The sequence below is a fragment of the Gopherus flavomarginatus genome, chromosome 4 (assembly GCF_025201925.1).
Source record: "Gopherus flavomarginatus isolate rGopFla2 chromosome 4, rGopFla2.mat.asm, whole genome shotgun sequence".
NCBI classification, from domain to species: domain Eukaryota; kingdom Metazoa; phylum Chordata; order Testudines; family Testudinidae; genus Gopherus; species Gopherus flavomarginatus.
The window spans coordinates 110,471,263-110,499,068 of NC_066620.1; the positions used below are offsets into that span (position 1 = coordinate 110,471,263).

The following is a 27,806-nucleotide window of genomic DNA, read 5'->3' on the forward strand; positions in this document are numbered from 1 at the left end:
GCCTCTGCTCCAGCTGTATTCATTTGGCTGCCCTTTTAGGCTGTCGTAAACTATTCTTAAATAGATTATTTGAAAGACCCTTTTACAATACTTTATTGAGAAGCTGCTGGTGTCAGGATCTTCATGTATTCTTGACAAAGCTGATAGGTTTCTTTTTAAGCCAGTTGGTACATGTGAAATCAGGTTTCTAATTTAAAGGGTCATTTTCTCGGTGGTAATGACTTCATATTGTAGAGCGAGCTTCAGGCGCTAATGGCCTACCTTCTGCAGTGTTTCATAAGGTTGTGAACTCAGTCATGTCCAAGTTGATAATGGAATTCCACCTTACTGAGTCTGTTGTTTTGCCAACATTCTTCCCATGCCTGCTGCATTTCCATCCCTTGGAGATCTTTTTCAATACTCTTGACATAAAAAGGTTCCAGAATGAACACAATTTGGTAGGATCTAACAGCTCTTTATATAGGATCCTTTAGTGATAGGGTTGCCCATGGAATTTATGCTTTAAACAAGGTGTGTTGACTTTGAGCATTATTCCAGTGTGGAGTGGGAATGGCTGAGGCTTTGTCTACACTACAGGCAAGAGTTGATCTAAGCTACGCAGTTTGAGTTACGTGAATAGCGTAACTCAAGTCGTCATAGCTTAGATCTGCTTACCGCGGGGTCCACACTATGTGATGTTAACGGGAGACACTCTCCCGTCGATTCCCCTTACTCTTCTCAATCCAGTGGAGTACAGAAGTTGACGTTGTTACCAGGGGTTCTTTCAACCCAAAGCTCTTGGTAACTTATTCTGTGTGAGGTGGTCAGGAAATAAATCGGGAGACACGGCCGACCGACCGATAGATGGCTGGCACAACAGAACAACACTAGTGCTTTCACTTAAAGCTAAACTTAACTTAGTCTTAAGCACTTACACATGTCAGCAACAGATTAATAAAACACTCCCAATCCTCGATAATTACTGAAGCTGAGTGTGGCTCTTGAGTGGCACAGCAGTGGGGTACACAAGATGCATCCAGAGAGAGAGTCCAGTCCCACTACCTCAAACTTTTTCCCCTTATTTATACGTTAGTAATACAATGACGTCACTTAAAAGAAAACTTGTTAAGCAAGCAGTTGCAACGGTCTATCAAGAGGCTTTCTTCTCATTATTGATTAACCAGGTGTGTTTTTTTTCCCCCAGAGTTTGCAGCCTTGAAACCCTGTTAGACACATTCCTGAGGGCACATCCTGCTCTTCTAAAAAGCATGTATCAGCAACTTCAACACAACTCTTATCAGGAAGGACATGGGGTCAAGCTGCCCTTTCTATGGCACTCAAAACCCCCTCCCCTCCTGCCTTGGTCAAACTGAGGCTGCTGCATAGCCACTTTATGGCCTGCTGACTTGGCTGCTTTTAGCAATAAACCATAGTGGTTTAAGGCGCTTTACTGGTTTGCCAAAATCTCTCCGTACAGATGGGAGAGCGATCTGCATTCGATTTAGCGGGTCTTCACTAGACCCACTAAATCGACTGCCAGTGCCTCAGTCATCACTTGTCGATCTCCCGATAAGTGTAGACAAGGCCCCATTCTTCTGTGCTTACATATAAAAACAAAACATTAATACCCTAAGGAGTTCTGCCTGTCTGGCACTTGTGATCTGAGATCCAAGAATGAGTGTCATGCACTGTCTTTCAAGAAGTATAATTATAAGGTAAGCAATCTAACATAGGATCTTATGGTTCAGCATACAGGTATATCCGTGCTAATACCAGTATTTGATATGTACCTTATAAGAGATGGAAGAACTAGCATTGCTTTTAGTTGTAACACAGATACTTTGAGTCTTACTTGCTCATAAAATACTGGCTTAATGTGGATTTGAAGATTATGCCTATTAATTGAAAGTTTGAAGTTTGGCATATAAGGGCTTGTCTATTCATGGAGTTATTCAGGAATAGCTGTTCAAAAACAAGTATTCCTGAATATCTCCATGTTTGGACAGTTATTTCAGAATAAGTGTGCCTTGCTCCTGTTTTGCTTGATGTACTTTTAAAGTGGGTTAAGCTACACAGGAACCTGGCATTCTTATTCCGCAATAAATGTGTCCACACTTGGAGTAGCTCCATTTGCAGACAAATCCCTAGAAAATGGCTTGGTAGTAGGCAATGCATGAGTATGGTTTGCCTTTAAATACTGTTTTCTGTTCTGTATATTCTGGAAATGTTCCATTTTATAGGAATTGGACAATGGAATATATGATTTCAATGCGGATACTAACACCTTATTGTAAAAAAAAACTTTACATTTCTCCCAAAGTTGCTGATCCAGTATTTTGAAATAAAGTTTGACTAATATTTACTCACCATTCTGCTAATTACAAGACATGTAACTCATTCAGCATTCTTCTTGCAAAGAGTAATTTGATCTTTGATTCTCAATTGCTCCGGTTGCAGCTGCATTCTCCCCCCAGCCCCCTGAAAAAAAAAGCACGAGGATCTTGTTTGGCAATTACGTATTGTAATATAGCATGGCCCATATCTTGTAAAGCTGATCAGAGGTTGACTACTTGTTGGTTGATAAACTCAAATGTGTTTGAACTCATTAATTACTTGCATTGTTTCAGTTATAATTTAAAAACTTATGCACCTTTGTTAAAAAAATAAAAAATGTGCTCATGCAGAATAGAATAATTTCTCAGGGGGTTCACTGGCAAGTCAAATTGGGTTGTTTTAATTAAAATAGTCTATACTCAACTCAGTGTTTTATGACTTTTTTGCGAGAGTACTATAAACACTAAATGTCAAACACTTTTTTGATTTTGCCACTATATAAACATAAGAAGCCTCTGCATAGGATTTATAGTTATGAATATGTACAAGATGTAGCACCATTTCTGTTTTTACAGAATCTGAATGTTTTAACCATTTCTTTATCTTGTATGTATATCAACAGTTGGCATATTTCTTTCACATAAAAAGCTTCTAAATTGTGTGCATATATACATTTTCAGTGTGGTGCACGCAGTTCTGATCAGAACTTTAGAGAAAGGTAATACTTTTGGTTGCATATCAATGTCCTATTGAAACTGTGAAATATTCCCTTAATGTGTGTTGTTTGTTCCAAGTCAAGCCAATAGGATGCACAAACAAACTCCAGTGCAACCTCTGAACTACTATGCTAAGTTTCTTCTCCAATGATCTTTTACTCATCTTTCTCATCATGCTGACTTGTCTCTCCTCTGTCTGTTCAGCAGTGGGAGACATTTAGTGAACGCTCTTCAAGCTCACAAACTCTGACCCAATTTGATTCTAACATTGCACCAGCTGATCCTGTAAGTCAATCACTTAGCTTGCTTGTTTGAAATTAATTTTATTAACACTGAATTTTCATACATTGTGTTTTTAGCTATTGTGCATGATTCTTGCTTGATTGGGACTGGTGGCAGGCTAATTAATTTTGTCTACTTATGATGGAAAGAGGGATTTCCTTTTTTTCCATTCACTCTTAATAGCTTAGTACAGGAAATGTTTTTCTTGATTTTTGATGTGATAAAAGTGCTATCAAATCTGTGTAAGGAAATGATTTGTGACACACTTACTGATTGGTGTATACATTTTATTACACTTCATTTAAAACATTTTGAATGTAAACAAAATATAATCCATAGAACCACAGTGAACCAATAGTCTTATTAAATCCTTCAGCTATGTCACCCAAACTTGGACTTCAGAATAGCTGTCTTCTCTTTACGCCTTGTTGGTTTTGTGCACATAAAGACTCATAACGGACTTATCCAGATTATCTGAACATCCATATAAAACTTCATGTTCTTGTTATATTCCAAAATTGGTGTGGTACTTTATAGTCATTCATACATGCTGCTATCAAGTTACTCTGGCAATAGTACAACTGCACTAATTGCAGCATTAGAAACTGCAGCAGTGCTGTGAATAGTGATTAGTAGTTAACACCTTGCTTAGGTATAGGGGCCAGTACATATCTTACTGTATTAAATTTGTTTAATTTCATAAAATCTTAGATTATATAAATGATTTTTAAAAATTTAATAACTCTGCAAAGTCTGAGTTAATACCATTGTTACCAGTATATTTGTATTACAGTAGCATCTAGCAATCCCAGCCACAATCAGAGCTCCACTATGGTAGGCACTGTATAAATAGTCCCTGTCCCAAAAGCTTAGTCCAAAAGCTTCCCTCGAATGTATGTTTAAAAAAAATCAAATTAAAACATCTGCCTTACAACTTAATATAAACACTGCCTTCTTTCTGTTTGTATATTTCTTCACACAACACACAGTCAACCTGTGGAACTCTTTGCTAGAGGATGTTGAAGGCCAAGTCTGTAACAGGGTTCAAAAAAGAACTAGATAAATTCATGGAGGATAGGTCCATCAATGGTGGTTAGCTTGGCTGGGCAGGGATGCAAAACCATGCTCTGAAATGTACCTAGCCTCTGTTTTCCAGAAGGTGGGAATAGGCGACTGGGGATGGATCACTTGATTACATGTTCTGTTCATTCCCTCTGAAACATCTGGCATTGGCCACTGTCAGAAGACAGGATACTGGGCTGGATGGACCATTGGTCTAACCCCAGTATGGCTGTTCTTATGTACTTATCCCTATTCCTCAGTGTAAACGTAACTTACCTAAACCTAATTACTCCTTCATGGAAGAATGTTAAATCACTTTACAGCTATTAAATGCCTCCATTTCTTACAGCATATTTATTAGCAAATGCTTGGCTAATCAAGAACTGTAGCTATTGCATTGCTTTGTTCAGTTTGCATGGTGGTCAGTAACTTATTTTTAGCAATAATTAGCAAAAATGACAAGGAATCAACTGAGATGAAAAACATTTTTTCTGTCCTATGGATGATTTTACAGATTGATTTTTCTATATTGTGTATATTGGCTTAATCACCTTAAAGCCTTGACATATACTTGACTTTTGAAATGTAACAAGCAGTATAAAGTAGTAACACTGCTTGCAAAATTAGATTGTTATAGACTATTAGGCAGGTATGAAGCTTAGTTTTATTGCTAACATAACTACTTGAATCTTGAGGCAAGATGAAATCCATTTAATTTTGTTCATATATTCTGCTACCAGAAAACTGAATACCAGCAAATCCAAGTTAGTGTTGTTTTGCCACCTCTTCATATCAGACATCTTGGACAATGACACCACAGCACAGAGTTTAAAATACTAAAATTTGACATGGCTTGCTCCTGCCTTTCAGAACCAGGGAGTCAGTTATCTGGAACATCCCTTAGTGACTGACTAAAGGGCAGTCACAAAATTAACTTTCTTCAAAACCTTCTGTGCTGTAGGACAAAACAGCTTGCTGGGCCAAAAAAAAAAAAAACAGTGGTGGGGGGAGAGGAAGAGGGAGTTTATCTGTGAGGAATAAGGAAGAGAGGAGTAATACTGAATTTATAGTTTGAGTTTGGGAAAGCTGAAATTGCATTTTCAAATACATCAGTAAAAAATAAAACTTGCCTCTTGTCACTGACTTTCCCTTAACTAAGTTGGGCAATATTATATCAAGCTATTCTAAATTTAAATCACATAAGATTTGTAATAGCCACACTTCAGAGTACATATGGAACATTCAGAAGCAAAGGACTGTTGATAACTACAATAGAAGACTGATCTTCTTCTAAGTATATAAAAACTTACATAGAAAGCATGATATCCTCTTAAACCATGTTCATGCCTAAAGATCTTTTAATGTTCATAGTAGTGTTTGAACTGTGGTAAGGAAGTGTACTGTTTACATTTGGCAGTATACATTTCAACTTTTTATCTTCCCAGTACAGTGCAGGTTAGTTTAAACAATGTAGAAATTAATTAATTAAATTATATATATATATAATGTCTTTTTTAAATTTAAAACTATATGCTTTAAACTATGCTCAGTTAGCTCATTTTCACAAGGCCGAGTGTGTGTGTATATACACATACACACTCGGCCTTGTGAAAATGAGCTAACTGAGCACAGTTTAAAGTGTGTTGTTTTCAAGAGCCGTTTTAAATTTAAGACTGTTCTCCTCTCACATACATATGCATATTTGCTATTGCCCTCAGTGGGAGTTGAGCACTCGAGTACAGAGTTTGGCTTTGGGAATATGAGTGCAACATCTGGTAGCCCTTTATAGAGCATGACTTAGCCCATTTCATCTGACAATGGCCATAGAAGTACTTCATATAGATTGTTGCTGACATTTAGAGTCTGTTATCTCTGCCTTTAGGTGGCATGTTAGACATCTCTTGAAGGGTATCTTAAAAAAACAAACAAACACAAGCTTCCATCATGCCCTTGTAAGATATTAATGGGCTCCTTGAAATGATGTGAATTTTACTATACAGTCAAATTTTTAGACTCTCAAGCCCATAGTTTCCAGGATTTTCTAATTTTAATTTTTTGAAGCATCAGAAGTACATGGGGCACTCTGAAATGTCTACATCTAAAGATCCTGATCTTACGTTTAAAAAGAAATTGAGTATTTTATAGCATGGGCTACATCTCATATTTCATGGACGTACAACACACTTGTGGCAACCACACCATCTGGTTATAGGAAAGGGTAATAATGGAAAGTATTTAAGGTGTTTAGGTGTCTTTTGATGCAGCTTAGCAGCTACAGACACAGCTAGCACAATGTGACCAGCAGACTTCTATGAACCAGGGACCAAAGTTTGGAGACCACTGTAGGGAAGTCTAAATACCTGTACACTTGCACTGAATTTAAGGATATTTGTTATGGAAAGTCTTCTATCTCCAAAAAAAGAGAGTCCTTGTGGCACCTTAGAGACTAACTAACATATTTATTTGGGCATTAAGTTTTCATGGGCTATAACCCACTTCATCAGATGCTTATGCCCAAATAAATTAGTCTCTAAAGTGCCACAAGGACTCCTCATTGTTTTTGCTGATACAGACTAACACTGCTACCTGTCTGAAACCCACTCTATCTCAAGGTTTTATATTGCCACCGATTACCATAGTATCAGGTTCATAGGAACTCAGTAAAAATGTTTGCTTATGAATATAAGCTTGGGAACTGCCACTGAATGCAGTCAAAAACAGCTCTTAATGGAATCATTTTAAAGCTAAAATAAAAACTTTTCTTCCCTCTCTGCAGGATACTGCTATTGTTCACCCAGTGCCAATTCGAATGACTCCAAGCAAAATCCACATGCAGGAAATGGAACTTAAAAGAACTGGAAGTGGTAAGCTATATTCTTGTGCTAATTATGAAAGCAGCTGCTGCGTTCATATAACATCTTACTGAATACTTACATGGTGATGACTTTTAGAGCTTGATTTTCTTGCATAACAATTCTGCCTTGTGTCCTTGCACTTAGACAGTAGTATCAGGGGATCCAACCAGTGTAGCTATTCCAAATGGTGGAGAACCTCATGAATTAAAGGAGCATTCTGACACAATGATTTAGAGGGTTGATGGTTGCTGTGAGGATTTCTCCATCTGCTTCTAGGATAAGATTGCTTGGAATAGATTGGAAGCATCAAGATGCAGATCTGGGTCAGGAGTGGGAGAACTTTCCCAGATTTGCATGCTCAAGTTCTTGAGGTGCATGGGGAGCTCTGGACTATGACCTGTTACTTAGTGTGGTCGGTTCTATTTAGTAAAATCTAATGGGTGAGATTTGGTCTGCTACTGCTGGATGCTTTCATCTCATCCATTTGAAACCTCCTAGCCTTTCTCAAATGATTTCTGTTCCCATTCTCCAACATCTCTTGATTCTAACAATCTTGCTATACTGTTTCCCAGTCTCTAACCTTCATTTTTTTGCTGGGGGGGGGGGGGGGGAGTGGGCTTCTATAATGTGCTAACACTGTAAATTGTAGAGATTTCCAGATAGCAGCAGTAGCCAAGAGCATGTTCCTTTTGCATCTGTGAGGGAAAATAAAGCATACCTCTAGGGTGCAGGCTTTGCCATATTTACTCATACCTATTCACACTGTATTTGGGCTTCATTTGCACCCCACCTGGAAACTTAATTTAGTACAGATAGCAGTTGCCAGATTGTTTACCAGTGCTCTCTTTATAGGGTGCACTTCACCAGTGAATCATAAATTGATTGACATCCCATTTGTTTCCAAATGCAATTTAGTTTATTAAGCTTTAACTGTAAAACCCGTTGCGGTTTGCATCTTGTGTGTCTGATTTCACTGCTTTTTGCTGTACTCTGGGGTTTCTGATCATATGAGGTGCTTGAATTAATAGGCTGTAGGGGAATATCTTTTAGCCTGGAATTTGCTTCTCCTTTGGGTCCAACATATAATGAATTTATTGACCTCCAGAGCATGTTGCAAAGCCTACTGTCCTGTGATTTTCAGAAGAGTGGGGAAGTAAAGTGAGGGTTTTTTGTTGTCTTTTGATGTGCATCAGTGAATATATCGATTTAGATTTTATTTTTAAAATGTCTAATCTTCTATTATAAATTTAGAACTTTTGACAAGGGCATTATATACAATGAAAATTGTTTTTCTTTTGAAGGCATACTTGTCTGATGTCATGTCTTATACCAACGGACATTATTATGGTAGTACCTAGAGGACATGGTCCCATTTTGCTAGGCACTGCGTAGATTATATAACAAATGGCCCCTGCCTCGAAGAGTTTATAATCAAGGTAGGCGCTCTGATGCAGGGACTTGCTTATGTCATGTTTGTATAGTGCCTAGCACAATGGGACCCATATTGTTAATTTAATAAATCCTAAAACTGCAAAATTTTATAAACTTGACTATAATTTTACAATATTACATAGAAGGGCAAAACAAATGTTTAAAGCTTGCATACTCAGGCATTTCACCACTGACGCAAGAAATGAATATTTTGTAAGATTTACATTTGGAAAATTCTTAGGTATATGCATATTAACCAGTGCAATTATATACCAATATTGAAATGTAAAGTTTCAAAGTTTAATTTTTATTTATGAATTGAATAGTTTTTGTGTTTAAAATTATAATGGTGTGGATAGTATTGTAGTTTACCCAGCTAAAATTCCAATCAAGTGCAAAATTTTGGTTTAGGGTTGAACTTTTGTTAATGAAGACTTGGCCCCTGAAGAGAAGGATCGTTTCAGTGTATTTTGTATATCACTTAATCTTACTTAAAAGGAATAGCAATAATCTTTTTTCCACCTAGATCTTGCTAATCCCACTAGCCCTCTACTTGTGAAACCACCTGACCTCTCAGAAGAAAATAATGTGAGTTCATCAAAATTTGTAGCTGGAAATACAGTTGGTAAGTATCAAAGCAACTTTTAACCTAGGAGTGCCTAATCTATGGCCCACAGGCTGTACAAGGCCCACCAGAGCATTTCATAAGACTCACGACCTGCTTCAACACAGTATACTAACGGCTGATTCATTAGTGTTTTGTTTTGTCATAACAGCAAAGAATCCTGTGGCACCTTATAGACTAACAGACGTTTTGGAGCATGAGCTTTCGTGGGTGAATACCCCACTTCGTCAGATGCATGGGTATTCACCCACGAAAGCTCATGCTCCAAAACGTCTGTTAGTCTATAAGGTGCCACAGGATTCTTTGCTGCTTTTACAGATCCAGACTAACACGGCTACCCCTCTGATACTTGTTTTGTCATGTTTACATCATTTTCATCTACACAAAAGTATATAGAATCTGTTTGGCTTACACAAGGTTGTGCTTAGTTTTATGTGGCCCTCCTGTGTAATTAGGTTGGTCACCACTGTTTTAACCCATTTATCACGCTATAAAGGAATGTCAACCTGAATTGTTGTTGTTGTGCTAATAAGAGCACTAACTGTTCCTGAAAAGCAAGAAACATGTCCAACATTGTATTTTGACTTGGGAAGTAACTTCCCATCTTACAAAAAGATAAAAAGAATAGATAATAGCAGATACAAATAGGTATAGCTTCTCTGGCTTTTTCATTGGAGCTATGCCAATTTATGCCATTTGAGGATCTAATCCTAAATCTGGTAAGAAATTAACTGTTATTTTAATTGATAAGACTATTTTCCTGTTCTCAGACATAATCTCAGAAGTGTAAACTGGCTGCACTATTTATCTCAAGCAGAAATAGCTTTAAGTAGGGTTTGATCCCACTCTTGTCTCAAAACCATATAGCAACATATTTTTTGAAGATTAGAACATGGTTGTATACCAAAGGGAAGCATCTGCTGTCACTGTTTCAGTTCCGTTGAAAAATTGTGAGCCAAAATACCACAATTCCTCGTGATTGACTTTCGACATTTTTTCTAGGTACAGTTAACTTGTCAACCCTCTGTTTACCCTGGTTGCAGTAACTTGGTTTTAATATTCCCTGCACCAAATATATAGTACTATACAGATTTTATTAGCCTGTTCTATGTGTAATCACACAGACTAGTCACAAATCAGATGTCAGTCTAAGTATCTAATCTCTGTGGTTTTTATTCCTGAAACTGTTTTTCATTCACTTTGTTCATTATATTGTATAATTTCCTTCAATAAAAATCAGTACCTGACATTGTCCTCTTGGATCCTTTGTCATGAAGGAGGCAGCTAAAACTATTTCAGTGTCCCACATGGCATCAGTTGGCAGAACATTCTGCAACAGCCATATAAGGCGGTCAATAGATCCCTTTTTGGCAACAGCATTTCCCTTACTCTTCAACTCAATTTCAGTGGTATAGTTTTCTTTCAGAGTCACTTCTTTTCAGGCCCCTCCTCTTTCCTTGTCCCTTTTCCTGGTGCAGAGTGCCCAGTCCTTACTCAGAAGTCTTCCAGTATGGTGGAGAAAATGTGCAATAACATGCTGTCTTACAGTGGAAGACTGCTGCTGCATTCAGGGTCTGAATTCTGAAAGGGCCCTTTCTGGCTCTAACTCCTTGTTAGAGGAGTCTGGCCTTGCAGACAAGTGAGACAAAAGCAACAGTGTGGAAAAGAAGGCAGCAGCCTGCAGCCACTAAATAGGAGAAGGCAAATGCCATGCCTCTTCTAATTCTATAATTCCCAGCATGTTAGCCTCTATATTTTTTATTTCAGCAATGTGCCAGCAACCCATCTTATACCGCTGTGTAGTCTTCTGTCCTACTGGGTAAATATAGGTATGTCAAAGGTCATTGAGCAGAGATGTTTTTTTCTAGCCATGATATGGACAAGGTGCAGGTGGTGAGGAAATTAAGGCACCTATTGACTTCTTTCATCCAGAAGTTTTATATATATATATTACATAAAAATATATATATATATATATTACATAAAAATATATATATGGGAAGCAAATGTGTGAGAAGTGAAAGAAATTTTTTGTGCACCACGATCCCCTATGCAAGAAGGCGAATTATCCAACTCCAAAAGTCTGACCTAGCATCATAGGGTGAAATTAACCTTTCTGACCATATGGAAGGCCATTATCTAAACTGAGCCTGAAGAAAGAAACGGAGAGGATATTAATAAAGAAGTAACTTCTTACCTCTAATCAAAAAGATACTCCACTTTGCTTCTAAATCCAGTTGTGGAGGATATAATTTAATAAATATTGTATTTCCCAGCCAAAGTAGTGCAGTTACATGAGTTTCAGTAAAGTGAATTCTTAAAAATCTCTTGCAGCTACTTCTAAGTTGAGAGTAATTCCTCACCAAGGGTGAATTTCCCTCAGAAAAACAGATGTTTTGGAAGTGAAAGTAAGAGTCAAGCCTTCTTTGTCCATGTTCTTAGCTAGTCTATGCTAGCTTACTGGAAGAAACTAAACACTGATTTAATCCAAGATAAAAAAATGTCGGAAGTATTGTGAACATGATCTCAACTGTCTCTGTTTAGTGGCACGCCTGTGTGAATGCATTCAATTTTTTCCCCCGAGGGCTTAAAGGCATTGAAATCAGTTACAAGGCTGTATCTGTGGTTCTGTTTGTGGAAGGCCAAAACATAATCCAAAAGATTGGTATCCTCAGCCCAAACTGGCAGCCTACTGGACAAATTTGAAAGTGCTGGAAATTATTATGCAGGGAGAGAAATTCTACATCCTACAGGGCCTTAATAGAAGTAAAAGGTCTTGCAGCTCTGGATATACCAGGAAGAATTATTCTTGTAAAGAAGAGGGTAGTGGAATAGAAGAAAATAGAGGTCATATTCCTCTTCAGTTAGTGGCCTGATGTTCTACTGAAGTTGGCTGTCTCAAATCCAAGATCCTTCTCAAAGACTGGAAGCCTATGCCTTTCCCAGGAGAAACTGCAAAATGCCATTACAAACAAGTAAATATAGAAAATAATTTGGAAGGTTATGTTAATCTGTATACCTCAAGAAACCAGTTAATGCAGTTGGAACTGACTGTCTCTTATACTGTGACACACAAATTGTGAGACGGTCTCTTTTTAAGGATTTTTTCCTCCTCATGGACTAACAGATGAGGAGGGGGATCAGGTAGCCCAGGGGGGTTACCGTATTCCTTTCTGAGGATTTTATAGAGCTGCGCATCACCATAGTGTCTGAGCACCTTCCACATGAAATGAATAGCATGGTCCCTAGTGAACTTCTTGGAGCCTGTAGTTTGTCTCCCTTTTTCAGTGTAAAACTTCTACTTGAGGACTTCATTTAATTTCATTTTTGGTTGATTTGTGGGGTGGCTTTTTGGGCAGGGAGTGAGGAGGGAGTCATTTGGGTAGAAGGGAGTGTTGTTCTTGCTGTGGTAGATAGACTTGTTCTAAGAGGAAAATTCTGCAGTTTCCTATGGACAATCAGATAGGACTTACCTGTCTTCTGGAAACTTGTTTCATAGCCAGGTCTCCTTGACTGAGAGTGCTGTTTTCTTAGCTGTCAGGTGCTTCCTTCTGGGCTTTGTGGTCTGCATTTCCCTAGAGTGCAACTGTCTTGGTGATTCACTGATCAGATTCAGTCTTTAATGTATCTGGGGATTCAACCATAAACTTCTTTGAAGATTGGAACCAAGACCTTAAACTGGCATCTGAAAATGACTAGGAACCTGTGGAGGGACTCAGTCAAGGGTCTGATATGCTCACGGAAGCCTAGACTATGGAGGTTCTTGTGCATTTTCACATTCAGCTTCAGATACAGGGAATTTCAGTAATCCTGTCTGGAGGTAATAAGTGCATGGATAACTGTGGCCAGGACCACATTCAAGACAAAGGGCTGAAATTTGCCAACAAACAGGAAGTGAAAAGATCTTTTTAAACACTAGTATTGCCTAGTCGTGTGTCTCTGTACAGGTTACTTGATTGTACAGAGGGAGGAAGATAAACCCTTTCTTTTGAAAGGGGTACCTGAAGAAGAGGTTGGCTTGCAGTCTGCCTAGCCACTTGAACTCCTTTAGAGCTGGAATTGCAGAGTCACTACATGTGAAGAAGTGAACAAAAGTAATATTTGGAGCAAGAAGAAAATTGTCATTTTTTTTCCAGATTTTATTAAAAAAAAGAAAAAAAACCAAAGGAGCTGAGCAGTGCTGCATAAGAGAGCCTTTCAGTAAGAAATGATTTTTGAATCCATTACTTATTTAAATTAGGTTAAATTCTGCTTAAATCATGTAAGCTTTTGCTAGAACCATCAGATGTAGGGGGCGTAGAAGATTTGCAGATTAGACTGCATCCCAGGATATACTGGAATACCCTAGGGAAACGGGGTGGTTGGTTACGAAGAAGCTGGTCATCTGTATCTAGTAAACAGACCTCTAGAATGCAGCTTTTTTCCCCCCTGAACTGGCTGTTGCCTACTTGAAAATAAAGTGTTGTTCTCTCTGGTAATATACTCCTGCAGTACTTTCCTTTTTAGAAAGTTTTACTCAGACCAGTAGAAAACTAGCATTACCAACAGAATTAGGAAAATTCTAAACTGTGTGCAAGACTGGACTTTTTTGCAGAGTTATGTTTCCCCATCCTTGTAGGAGTTGCTCACGCTCCTCCAGTATCATCAAGGGAAGGGAAGTACTGTTGCAGTTAATTGTACAATGCCCAAATTGCCTTATCCAAACATATTTAGAAGTAACCATCCTATTACAAAAAAGTCCAATAACTTTCTGTTGGAGTGATAAAGCAAGTTTCTTGCCCAGAGAGGTTTACCATCCTTTACTGCTCTTCTCTAGAGATATCTGGTTGACTAAGAGTCATCTTGGACCTTGAGTGGCTCTACAAACAGTACACCAGGCTCAAGATACAGACCACTTCATCCACTATATAGCTTTCTTATATTACAACACTTTTCTCATTTCCGTAGACTTGAAGGAGGCTTCCTTACATATAGCTGCCTTAAGACCATGGTCACATCAAAATAATGTAGTTCCATTTCACTCTGTGCCATGTAGAGGATTCATGAATGTGTTCAGTACTCAGATAACCTCCTCACCAAACGGAGGTTCTATATTTTTGTCCATTATTTCTTATCTTGGTATGAGACAGAATGAAGGAAGTGGTGTTGAAAGTGGTATCAGACGTAGCAGTTCAGTGACACTGGTTCATTCTAAAGTTAGAAAGCCAATCTATACCCAACACAGAAGGTTAATACACTCTTCTGTGGATTTATGAAAACTAAGTGCTATGCCAGTTGATCATTTCAAAGATCAGAATGAAGATAATGTCCAGTTTTCCTCTGTAAGATGTATAAGAAGCTTTTATAAAGCAAGGGAACTTGGTCCGTTGAGCACGGATAGTGGTTGGCAGTCTACTTCTACCTGGTGAGCAGAGGTTTTTGCAAGAACTTCACAAGATCGCCACTTCATCTGATGTTTACACTGCCACAAAATATTAATACCGTTTTCCACGCTTGCACACACATTGTCTTTGCACACAGGGTTCTTCAAGAAATGGTTCTATACACAATGTTTTAGAGGTCTGTTACCACTCTGTTGGATGGGGAGTACTATTGAAGGATCTTACATGTCAGTATTTCTTAGTAACTTGATTGCACCTTGATTCAGGCACCCCTCGGTTTTTAAAGGATGTATATATTTGGATATCTACATTTTCATTATGTACATAGTTTCCATACTGAGCAGGTTTTCCTTTTTTACACCCATACATATCTAAATGTTAATCTGCTATGCATATAATTTTTTCTATTTTTGGAGCTGAAACTAAGTACAATGATGTCTCTGGCTGCCTCCTTACTCTATCATAAGGGACTCAGCCCAACTGCACAGCGTACGAGGACATGCAGTCTTCTTTTAAAACAAAAACTGACCGGTGAGAATTTCTTAATGTAAAGATACCATCTCTGTAGTATTCTCACCTCTGGGTTGCAGCTCACCGTGAGACAGACGGAAGTGCAAACTTCATTTTTGGGGGCATAGCTTTCAAAAGAGAAATCCTTGGATCATTAGCCTGAGTTGACTTTAACAGTTGATCACTGGGCCTCTGTGTGTACCACCGAGCTTCTCTCTAATCCCACCTAAGTAACTTCACCACTGAAGCATCCTGCAATATCTTTTCAACCATGGATTCCAGCACAGTCCCCAGTATCCTTTAGTCTCAGTGTTTTGAAGTCAACACTACAGACTTATAGCTTGTTGGAGGCTACACAACACCTCTGTGAAATGAGTGGATGTCTTCCTACAGAAGGCAATGAAGTCAAAGGCCACCCTTCATTCTTTTTAGTCTCTCTTTTCCTTCTGGCCCATCTCTGAAGGGAGGGAAGATATGCCTCACTTTAAAAGGTAGCTTTTATGTCAGCAGCTGACTTCTAGGGTGCTCAGGGCACTCTGCCTCTGTATCAGCAGCAACATAGAGGTTTTAATTTTCCTTTCAATGAGCACCGAACATTTTTAAGGGTTCTAGAATATATTGCTAGCCAGAGTTTGCCAGAAACTCCTGTTCTTTGGAGCCATATTGTAACCTTTTGTCCTGAGCTACAGAGGTCTAGGATATAATGTGGGTCCTAAACATATTCTGTAGAGCCAAAAAATTAGGTTTTCTTACAGTCCTATTGAATCCCTCCTTTTACTCAGCCAAGAATGATTTTGAACATACTCTTATTTGTGAAAGATACTATAGGAAATCCAAACCCATGCCAATGAGATAGGTGGGATTTTATTCCACATGCTTCCTGGTAATTAAAGATGAGGAAACTTCTGTCATGGATCTCAGGGACCCAAATCAGTTTTTGGCCAGAGAAATTCTAGATAGGCATGATGCATCCTGGGGGAACTCTTCTAAATTAATGCTGATGCTTAAAATGGTAGGTAGAAAAAGATTTGAGATATAAACAGGGCAATGTGGATCTCTTTACCTGTTCTTCACCAGTTTCTTGATCTCTGAGATTAATTTAGACTAACTTCATCCAACTACATTTGTCGGTTATTTTGGTATCTCATGAATCAGTTGACCAGTGTCAATGTATCACCTTGTTTTCAGGTTCTTGTGGGTATTGACTCTTTTTGGAAGTCTTTTGTATCATGAGAGATTAATATATTCTGCCATAGATACTAAGCAACTCAAAAGGAAACTTCATTATCGGAGACTCCATTTCCTTAGGTGGGCATCCACTTTTCTGACTGCAATAATCTCAGGTCATAGCAAGTCTCATGCTGTAGTGATTGACTGTAAACCATGTTTCACCAGAATGAACCCGTGCTATTGACTCATCTGAGATTCTCCTCAAGGTGGTGATGGAATACCACCTTAATGAGCCAGTTCTGCCAATTTGTTCCAATTTGTGTGCCGAGAGCCTTTTCTGTCTGCCTGAGAATAAGGGGAGAGAGAACTCAGTGGCTTGAGCATTGGCCTGCCAAACCCAGGGTTGTGAGTTCAGTCCTTAAGAGGGCCATTTAACGAACTGGGGTAAAAATCCATCTGGGGATTGGTCCTGCTTTGAGCAGGGGGTTGGACTAGATGACCTCCTGAGGTCCCTTCCAACCCTGATATTCTATGATTCTAAGTTTTTAGTGGTTCTGCTCTGAGCTACTTAGATCCTGACAGTCAACCCAACTTGACAAATTCCCAAGGCAGTGCTATCGCGTAAGAGGATTGTATCTAAATATTTCTGTGGTTGCATCTCACATTGCTGCAAATTGGCTAGCCTAAAGCTGGAAACCCACATCAGAGTTCATTCAATCCAAGACATAGCTGCTGCCCTGCTTCAGGGTTGTTTCCCTTCTCAGGTACATGTCAGGGCTGTTACATGGTCCTGATCTCTATATGTCTTACAAAGGTTTTGATTGATTTGGCCTCTAGGAAGGAATTCTGCTTCAATCCTCCATCCTGCAGAAACTGTTCACAAAATAGAGGAACCTATACTCATTACCTGCTTGTCTGTCTTCTGATGTATTTTAAAAGTTTCTGAAGTGATAAGCCTGATTCTTAGGTCTTACTCTTCATCTTTTAAAAACAAAATACACCAACTAGTTCCCATGGTGGGAATTGTCTTAGTTTGTTCTGCCAACGACTGTATTACTGTTACTTTCTTTGGGGATATTCAGTTACTTAGACTCCAGGTTTAGAATACTGCCCAGATGGTATCTTACAGGGAAGTACAACAATAAGGTACATTTCTTCTTTGGACTTGAAATCTTTTATATTGCTGCGTAGGTAATATAACCTGTTGCTGTTTTTAGCATAATTAAATTGTGATAAATTAACACTACAAAAATGAAATTTTGTACTTTCATTCTACCAGCAGATGGTTACAGCAGTTCAGACTCCTATACTTCAGATCCAGAGCAGATTGGAAGCACTGTAACTCGGCAACGGTCAGTAGAGTAGTAACAGAAGAAATATTAAAGATTATAAAGCACACTTCCTCCCTCCCAAATGATCTTTTTGGCTGTTTTTAACTAGCATTTAAAAGGCCAAATAACAATTTATGCTGGCCATTATTTTAACAATCAAAAGTGTAGACAACCTGTTCCCTAGTGATATATGGTAGAAGTGTACCAGTCTGCCCTTAATATGTATAAAGTTAAAATTTCTAGTGCAGCAGAACAGCACTGCTTGATGGAAGTGGCTAGTCAGCTATTACTCCATGTTTAGTCATGAGAACATTCTGCTTGATAAGTCCAGAGAAGAGCAACAACAATGATTCGAGGTCTAGAAAACATGACTTCTGAGAGAAGATTGAAATAATTGGGTTTGTTCAGTCTGAAGAGAAGACTGAGGAGGGACAAGTTTTCAAGTACATAAGTTTTGTTACAAGGAGGAGAGAGAAAAATTGTTCTTGTTGTCCTATCCTCAGAGGTTAAGAAGCAATGGGCTTAAATTGCAGCAAGAGTGGTTTAGGTTGGACATTAGGAAAAACTTCCTAACTATCAGGGTGGTTAAGTACTGGAATAAATTTCCTAGGGAGGTTGTAGAATCTCCATCATTGGAGATTTTTAAGAGCAGGCTGGACAAACACCTGTCAGGGATGGTCTAGATAATACTTAGTCCTGCTTTGAGTGCAGGGGACTGGACTAGATGACTTCCCAAGGCCCCTTCTGGTTCTTCTAGGCTATGATTTACTAAATAAGAACATCGTGTATAAGAGGATTTTAAAAGCACTGAAAGTCTCCAATGTGGAGGGGGGGGGGGGGCTTTGTACAGTAGGACTGGAAATCAATGTTGCTGTTAAACAGCACAGGATCAGTTTCAAAGTTAGATCTTAAAACTAAAATAATTAGGGCGACTTCATGTAGTAAACATTATGAAAACTGTTAAAATAACCAGAAAGGGTTTGTAATTAACTTGTAGTGTTTTCCAGTGTTACTTAATTGCAAAGCTGATTCTTTGTCTACTTTTTATATAAATCTTTACATTACTGAGATGGTGGTTTTTGTTGATGTAGCCATAGTCACTTGAGGAGGTGATGTTGCTACACAGACAGGAAAAACCCTTTCCATCAGTGTAGGCTGTATCTACATTGCGGGGTTATGTTGACATGGCCTCTGTAATATAGACTTACCCCCAAGTTTCTTTTTTAATTAAATGAGTGCAGCAAAAGTACTCTAGACAAAAAATCACTACAGCAACATAAGTTTCATCTCTCTTTAATCTCATTCTGAGTTTGGGTTTATTTTGATTTACATCAGATTTCCTCTAAATCAAGGGTTATCAAACGGGGGGGTTGTGACCCCTCAGGGGGTTGCTAGCTCTCAGCCTCCACCCCCAAACCTTGCTATGCCGCCAGCATTTATAAGAGGGTTAAATGTTTAAAAAGTGTGTTTAAATTATAAAAGGGGTCGCACTGAGAGGCTTGCTGTGTGAAAGTAGTCACCACTGCCTAAAAGGTGTAAATCTTGCAGGATCTGCATCTGTGTTTGGATCTTGACATTACTAATATGTCTTGCATTTGTAAGAGCTTAAAATTCATACAAAATAACAAAACACCCAAGAATAAGGGCAGTATTTCTCAAGATCCTAAACAAATGCACTGAGTAATAGAAACTTCAGATGGAAAAGCTAGCATTCACATCTGCAAACATATACTGACATTTCCTCAGCTTGATCATGCTCAAGGCTGACTTGTACTTGAGTGAGGCAGAGCCACCAGAAATTCCCATTTTCTTTAACACCATCCCACTTAACAGTAGAAAACAATTCCTATTCAGGCTACTGACAGAAACTTACATGTTTCACAAAAGTCCTGATCATAACGACTTCCAGTCTAGGTTGGATATTGCATACCTTCTCCTGAATCAACACCTGGGATGTCTACTGTCAGACACTATAGGCTTCCACAAACATTACAATAGGTAATAAGAGTGCAATAAGGAGGATTTTGAAGGGGAAATAAAGTTATAAAAACAAATTCAGTTATCAGAAGCAGGAAATGCCAGTCTCTTGATTTAAAAACTGAATTTGGCTGGGGAAAAAGGAGCTGGTAGCGGCTATTAATCTTGAAACAAGATTCCTTCATATAGATGTTTTGGGTTGCACTTTGCATTGAATTTTTACTGTTCTGGCTATCTAAGCCTCTACAGAGGTTTACTTGTTTTGCAGGTCACATTCAGGAACATCTCCAGAGAACACTGCACCACCTCCACCCCCTCCTAGACCTCACCCTTCACATTCTCGATCATCATCTTTAGATATGAACAGATCCTTTACAGTTACTCCAGGTAGGTATATTATACATCCATGTGTTTGCTACTTTGTTTAGTACATATTTATCTTAAACAAAAAAAATTCTCTGGAGAAAGTGTTAACTTTATTTTTAAATAGACAGCATTAGGTTTGAAGCAAAAGCCTTAAATCTACTAATTGCTTTTATTCAGATTTTAGACTCCCTTTTAAAGAAAAACAGTGGGTTAATCAACAACTTAATTAAAACAGTAGGTTCCTAAATAAAATGTCAGTAAATGAGAGGCAGTGTAGTCAAGTGGTTAAACATGAGAATGGGCACGGCTGCCCAGAGGATTCAGGGGGCCTGGAGCAAAGCAGGGGAGATGCGGCGGTCCGGGTCTTCGGTGGCATTTCAGCAGTGGGGGGCCCCTTCAGTCGCTCCACGTCTTTGGCAGCACTGAAGGGCCCCCGCCGCCACTGAAGGCCAGGACCGTGGGGCCTGGGGCAAACTGCCCCACTTGCCCGCCCCCACCCCCCCCCAGGGTGGCCCTGAGAATGGGAGCCACGAACCCCAGTGACCCAACTGAGGACTGCACATTCCAAACTGATTGTGCTCAAAATTGAAGCAGTAGGAGTTCTTGACAGATGCGGATTCAGGTGCAGAAGGGTGGTAATAGATTTATAGCCTCAGAGAATTCTTACAGGTAACTTACTGTTTGTTGACAGAGATGCTGTCCTTTATAATTTCAGCTCATGATCTTAAAGCATTGTAAAAAGGGTTTTTCTGCTAGGGAAAAAAAACTGAGGTGTAGAGAAGTTTACACAACAAACTAATGATGTGAGGAGTAGAACCCAGGTCTGATTGTCAGTCTCTTGCTCTGTCCTTTTGCCAATTTTGTGTTTGATCAAAGAGGCCACAGTGTTGTAGCCTGATCTGTAGTTATGGTTTGATGTAACCAATTACCTGCCCCAAGGTGAGGGCTTACACCTGCTTTAATCTGTGAGAGTTCAGCCCATAAGATTGACTGTAGCTGTTAGGTTATCAACAGAAGGGGGGCCCCAGGGTGCACAACGGAAGTTATCTAGTGCTCTTTCTGTAATTTCTCTTAATAGCCAACCATACAATACACACTGCAGTCTGGTAAAGGAGACACCAATTTAGAATGTGTAATATTTGGATTACTCACACCATGCCTTGGTGAAAACCCTCAAGTGTTAATCATCACTACACCAGGGTATAGCTTTTATGATATGTTACACTGACACCCACTGGGCTTCATACATATTTAGGAAAGTTATTACCCCCTTTTCGTTGTTTGAATTTTCACTCCCCACTGCTTGAGGTGCCTTGTTTTTCATAAGTTAATTCATTAGTTCTCATACTCATTAACATTTGTCATCTTATCACCATAGAAACAGTTACATTAAGGAAGTTTCTAACAGTTCACCCTGACTACCAACGGTTATCTTGTGGTCTCAGCTAATCTCTAGTAGACATTATTATCCAAACTCAGCAATTATTTTCAGACCATCAGGATATCTCAACCAGACACAAGTTTAGCAGACTTATCAATTTACTTACACTAATTTACCTTTGTAATATAGCTAACTCATCCTAAGGCCTAATTTGGCTATGCTTGAGACCTGTAGGCCCTGTTACAACATTAATTAATACTTATATTTTACCTCTGTATCTTAAATATAGCCGACACCTTTTATCCTTGGCTACAGAATAATTGTGGCATGTCACTCACTGAAGGACAGTCCTGGTTATGATAGCTTGTGCGCAGATAACACAGCTTATTTTCATGTTGGCAGAGTGGAAAACTAAACACATGTTCATCATATTTGCAATGAGCATGTCTTAATATATGGAAATAGCCCTGTCATTCAGAACCTATGTCTCTTCACAGGACAGCAACAAGCTGGAGTTGTTGCCTACCCCCCTGCAGTGCCTCCAAGACCACCGCCCTCACAGGTGAAGTTGACTTATTCTGTTACAATTTTTTTTTAAATTAGTATAATTCTTTGCCCCTGTGCAGTCTTTCAATCTGTTGAATTTTTAACTTTAAAATATGAGCAGCAAAGAAGCACACAAGGCCAGTCTTTTGGAAACATTGGGAGTATGAATGTGTACCAGAGCTTTTCAAGCCTAGGCTTCTGCCGCCTTGCAGGGCTTCCCCAGAAGGATGAGGACCTGCTCCTAGGGAAGCAGTGGACTAAAAGGAGACATTGAAGCCTGAAGTACTTTTCCACTGAGGTCAAGGGGAAGTGTCTCTGGTCCAGGAGCCACATGGGTTGGGGGGGAGAGGCAGAAACTTACAGAAGTTTGAACACTCTTCCCAGAATAATTCCTGGGTAGCGGTACAGAAATATGCTACACAAATACTGTGGCATGAGTTGGGAGTGGTGAGACAGACATCCCTTGGCAGAGGGTCCCCTGTTCTTTGTAAACTCTCACCTGAAACCTGACAAACTCCTCATTGCACCAAACATATGTCTGGCAGGATATTTATCCATGAAGTGTAACATGTAAGCTATCTACAGAAAGCATGTAACTTGTCAAGACTCAAAATTTATTGAGATATATGTACAGGTAATATTTGTGGAGTAATGTATTTATCTAAAGTATGCTTTATGGACTTGGAGTAGGAATTAGTCACCTGAGTGGTGTGTCTCAATGATGATCCGTCCATTCAAGCAAGAGGGAGCTGCTAATCAGTCCCTAGTCAGCTGTCTAGGCAATGCAAGGTTCTATTGTCTATCCTTGCCACATCCCAAAACAGTCAATGGAAAACCATGAGAGACCATGATAAACAATCAAAACCATTTAAAAGTAGAGAAGAAACTCTACAACAAGGCAGGAATTCACCCTGCCTGTTTTCAGTATGACACAGACCTCATCTAGTCTACAGGTTACTTGATATAATGTACGTAACTCAGAGAGCTTCTCCTGCCAGCATAGCTACTGCCTCTCACCGAGGCAGGAGTTAAGCTCTCCCATCAGCTTAGAGCATCTCCACCACAAGTGCTGCATAAGTGCAGCTGCACTGCTGTAAGTGCTGTAGTGTAGAGAAGGGCACTGTGGCTCCATCACTGAGGAAATCCCTTAAAGAGCAGAGAGCTTCCATGAAAGCTTTTATCCTGCTTCTGGTGAAACCAGCCAGCTATGCAATGGGCTCATGTTTGTGGGGGAAGCAACTTTATTATATAGGAAAGGTAACTTGATAAGTTTAAACTTGGGTTTGCATTTAATGATTCTGTTTTGTGTTGTAGGCAGTTACCACCATCACTTTCTCACTAGTTAAATCTTAATTCTTTAATAAAACAAAAGTAGGTTTATAAGTGCTCACAAGTGCTGTGTTGACAGTAATGGTGGTTTAAGGTAAAACTGGTAAATTATGGTATGCTGCACCTTTGATTGCAGAGGATCTGAAATTTCTGTGATTAGTCAACATTGGGCTGTATCACAGGGGAATGATTCAAAGGGACTCAGGGATTGCAGTGCAAGTATCGTTAACCTGCTTGGCGAAGGAAGAACTGGCAGCATCAGGGAGCTGTCACCCAGCTGCCACAAGAAGACTCCTCATTGGAGGCAAGGGTAACAAGGTGACTCATAGTTCTGGGTACCCTGAGAACCGTCACAGGTGGCATATACAGTTTTAAGTGCTATGAAATGTAGTTGTTAGTTCCAGGGGTTGCCTCATAGTTATAGCTAATGTAAGCATCAAATAGAACCTAGATATCTAAAATGGGTTCTAGGTCAAATTCATGCTAGTTCATATTGGAATTTTTAACAAAATAAAACCTGCCTTCATGCATAACCTTAGTTTTAAAAACACAATTTAAAAACTTTTTGATGTGCACTTTGTCATATTATTAATTAGCATGTCACAGTAGAACTACTTTACTGCCAGCCACCTTACTTTAAATATTAAAGTACATTAACCTTGAGACTGGGATAGAGGAAGAAAGGGACTTCCCAATTTGCCTTCCCCAAAATGACAAGCTAGTCTTCAAGAAGTAGCAGTTTCTGAGCCTCCAGCCACTTATTTAAGTAAATATAAACTGGGAATCATTCGTTATCCTTAGTTTGTATCTCTTATAGGCATTGAGTTGGAAGTGGTTGTTGCAAACTCATCCTAAAAGAATGCTTAACTTCCTAGAGACAACACAGAAAGGGGGTCAAAGTCTTATTAATACTAAGATAAGTTGTTAATAAACATGTATATTCAAAATAGGAGACAATATAAAGGTTATACTTCCCCTAATAATTATCCTTCATATTTCTACTTCTCGGGGGAGACCATTGTGTAATTCCCAAACTATTTTAAAAACAAAAGGTTAAAATTAACAAACTGTACGCTAAAAAACCCCAAGATACATCCAGGAGTGCTTTAAATGATTTGGTGTACTACTTTTGTGCTTGAAGGCACTCTTACATTGGTATCAGTCACCACAACACTCCCAAGCAATGAGCCAACATTTTGCTCCAGCACACCTTGGTATTGCTCAGGGTTTCTCCTCTCACACTGCTCAATTCTGAATTGTTGTGTAGCCTTTAGCCTCCAATATTCCATCTGCCTTTTTTTGTCTTTCACCTTCCTGCTGTTTCAGTTGAACTCCAGAAGAGCACTTTGGAGAAAGGGTAGGTTTTATCCGTTCAAAGAGATGTACACTTGGAAAAATGGACAACAAAACAGTTTAGGAGAAAGGAAAGAAGTTCAACTTTACCACTGATAATTTTTGTACCATTGATAATGGGCGACCAAAGTGTTCTGCCCCTTATTACAAATGTAGTCATTTTGTACTTGTATGATAAGAAGCATGTTTGTTCCAGTGACAGGATAGAAACTTCCAAGCGTTATTACAAGTTTAAACAAAGGCAGTAATTTCTTCCGTAATACATAATTAAATAATTGTCCTTGGTTAGCATTCTTGCATAAACTCTTGTTTGGACAAGATTTTGCTCCTGTGTTATGTCAGTTATTTCAAGAACACAGTATTAGTAATTACTGTCATCTTTGTTTTGCTATAGGGTGTAGGTCCTCATGTGCATCGCCCAGTGGATGCTGAAAGCCTAATAGCTCATACCAGCACCTCACCTCAGCAAATACCAGAACAGCCAAATTTTGCAGACTTCAGCCAGTTTGAGGCATTTGCTGCATCAAGTGTAAATGAAGAGGAAGAGAATGAAATTGAAACACATTCAGAAGTCTTGCAGGTCAGTGTAAATGGATATATTGTAGACCACTTAGTGTTATACATTGGTGTACCCTGTTAGTTATACCCAGTAGACCTTGCATAAATCACATCCTGCCTGTTTCCCTGTCCACTGTTTGTCTGTCAAATCTGTTTAGTTTGTAAACTCTTTTGGGCAGGTACAGTCTTATTGTGTTTGTGTTTGTTTTTGTATAATGCCTGGCATAATGGGGCCCTGATCTTTGTTGCCAGCCTTTGAGTTACTATAGTATAAATAATATGTAATATCTGATGTAGATCAGAAGTTTCAAATAAGTCTCTATTATTTGGTTGTCTCTTTATACTGAGGTTAGCTCCAGTAGCAAGAGTTTGTAATTTAGGGTCCAACAATCCTCTCTTGTTGCTGCCTCTCATGAAACATAACTTGCCCACATGTCTCTGGTGATCTGATCTTATTGCAGATCAGAAATAGAGTAGTGTGGCATAGAGATTTAGTAGATGGTGCTGGTAATCAGCTACAGCCCTTTCTCTCCATGCCTGAGCTTTTAAAGAGGACTTGGGCTCACATAAGAGACTTGAGATTGTAAACTGTATTCATATAACCAGAGAACATGCCAGTGTGACACACCTGGCTATCATCCTAATTGTAACAGAATTAAATATTTGCAGACCCATACAGAGTTTCTAAACTGTCTCATTCTCTGTAGGTTGAAAAACCCTCTGATTCTGCAGGCTCCCTTAGAGTTGCCAAAACAGATGGCAGAGTTGAAGACAAGGCAGCTGCTAGTGTCCCTGTTAATGCGGTATGTAAAACGAAATTTAAGAGGGAAGTGTAGGTTTTAACGCGTAGAAGAATGTGTATTAGAACGATTGCCTGTTAGTGACTGCTACATCTGAGTTTGCAGAAGCTTCCATATGAACTCAGTTTTCAAAGACTCAGAACTTCTTGAAATATTTACATTTTTGGCTAAAATATTATATACGTGCTGGGCTGCTTCCATCTAAAATCATGACAGTAGAAGCTCACTTTAATGAAGTAAGTTAATTGCTTACATGTAATCAGATTGTTACCAAAATTGATTCATACAGGGGTTATTTTTAGGATTTTAGTCCATAGGGAACAGATGGCTGGAGCAGTTATCATTTTTAATATATAATATATACACATACACATACACACACACCCCCCGCACGGTCAATTACTACTCCCTTGAGATGAGTTATTCTCACGCAATTTTTCTGATGCTACCTGAGAGAACTCAAGTAGACCTGTTATGAGTCAATGTTCTCAGAACTCATACAGTAAATAAATTAGTTTCACAAAGTTTTGCACAGCCAGTTGATTTGAGTTCAAATATAATTAATTGTGATGTTTGCTTATGGGCTGCCTTTTGCCTCCCAGGGAAAAGGCACCACACCTCTTGCTCCACCACCAAAGCCTATTCGCAGAAGGTTAAAATCAGAGGATGAGCTGAGACCTGAAGTTGAGGAGCATACACAGAAAACAGGTGTCATAGCTGCTGTTCTTGCTTCACAGCCATCTATCCCTAGGTAACCCAGGATGAGTATGAATATGTCTAATATTGGGAAGCTCACATTGAAACAGCAAATAATACTGTTAGCTTATGGAAGAGCTACAAGTGATTTTACAATGTGTTGAATAACTATTAGTGACTGTAAATCAGATATATAAAACTACTAAAGGTGTCAGCATAAATATTAAAGGTTGAGATATACCTAATAAGACACTCCAGTTGTTTGGATGAAAAACATACTCACATTTTGCAAAATACATTGATTATCAAAAGTGCTCTGTAAATGTTAGTGTTGTATTGTTAATTTTGAATAAAGTTGGTGAGTATGGATGGTCTTGAACTTAAATGTGCAGTTGCATATTCTCCTTTACCCTCAAGTCTATGCTAAACACAATCAAATTAGTCAGTCTGGTATTGTATCGGTAGTCTGGAAGGTGTACGTTCATTATTGCAATTTAAGAATGTAATTCATTGTTTGTTCTGTAGGAAACTGGTATGCAAAGCTTCTGTGCAAACGAGGCTAGTCTACGTGTTCTAGTCTATAGAAAGGAAAATAAGTGGAAAGAGTCATTAAATTATGTAAAAACGTGTCCTCTGTACAGCTCTTGCTGAACACTTTAAATAGGGACTAAGGAATTGAGTAGACTTATCAAAGTTATTTCTTGGCGTGCTTGGCAGTGAAAAGACTTATAAAAAAGCACTTAATATATCCTCAGGTCCGTGGGGAAAGACAAGAAGGCAATTCAGGCATCAATTAGACGCAATAAGGAAACGAACACTGTTTTGGCCAGATTGAATAGTGAATTACAGCAACAGTTAAAGGTAATACCATCATTCTCTTTGTATGTCAGTTTCTGAGAAGTGTGTGCACATGTGTAGTCTGAGATAGCATAGTGATGGGGCCATTTAAGTACCAAGGTAGAGATCTGTGTGTATTAACACACAAATGGTATATGAGAGAGGGCATAGGAGATAGCTATTTAAAATGTTAAGCTGTTTTTATACGTAAGTGAATAACTAGCTAGGCATTAGTACTGCTGAAAAGGATCTGTGAATAACATAGTGAATCAAAAATTAAATATGTG

At 38.9% G+C, this 27,806-nt stretch overlaps 2 protein-coding genes and 1 long non-coding RNA gene across 21 annotated transcripts in view; 1 reads left to right on the forward strand and 2 right to left on the reverse strand.

Moving 5' to 3' along the window:
• Positions 1-2,484, reverse strand: part of LOC127049354 (uncharacterized) — a 33,029-nt gene extending 30,545 nt beyond the window's left edge. The window contains exon 1 of the long non-coding RNA XR_007773954.1: positions 2,347-2,484. This is a non-coding gene — a long non-coding RNA (uncharacterized LOC127049354). The remainder of the gene's footprint in view (positions 1-2,346) is intronic.
• The window catches only part of REPS1 (RALBP1 associated Eps domain containing 1), a 108,056-nt gene that overhangs the window by 77,191 nt on the left and 3,059 nt on the right, over positions 1-27,806 (forward strand). For 7 of the 13 annotated variants that reach the window (XM_050949553.1, XM_050949555.1, XM_050949557.1 and 4 more), the window contains 10 exons: positions 3,234-3,314; positions 7,150-7,237; positions 9,186-9,284; positions 17,625-17,697; positions 19,922-20,040; positions 21,898-21,962; positions 25,023-25,208; positions 25,894-25,989; positions 26,589-26,737; positions 27,438-27,543. In XM_050949553.1, the coding sequence (XP_050805510.1) occupies positions 3,234-3,314; positions 7,150-7,237; positions 9,186-9,284; positions 17,625-17,697; positions 19,922-20,040; positions 21,898-21,962; positions 25,023-25,208; positions 25,894-25,989; positions 26,589-26,737; positions 27,438-27,543 (1,062 nt within the window). The remainder of the gene's footprint in view (positions 1-3,233; positions 3,315-7,149; positions 7,238-9,185; positions 9,285-17,624; positions 17,698-19,921; positions 20,041-21,897; positions 21,963-25,022; positions 25,209-25,893; positions 25,990-26,588; positions 26,738-27,437; positions 27,544-27,806) is intronic. The other 6 variants (XM_050949554.1, XM_050949556.1, XM_050949558.1 and 3 more) reach the window with 4 other exon arrangements.
• ECT2L (epithelial cell transforming 2 like) overlaps positions 24,251-27,806 on the reverse strand; it is a 56,596-nt gene continuing 53,040 nt past the window's right edge. For 5 of the 7 annotated variants that reach the window (XM_050949515.1, XM_050949514.1, XM_050949512.1 and 2 more), the window contains 2 exons: positions 24,486-24,662; positions 24,251-24,309 (listed from right to left, as the gene is read on the reverse strand). The gene's annotated coding sequence lies outside the window, so the exon portion shown is untranslated. Of the gene's footprint in view, positions 24,310-24,426; positions 24,663-27,806 lie in introns of all 7 variants that reach the window. The other 2 variants (XM_050949510.1, XM_050949511.1) reach the window with 2 other exon arrangements.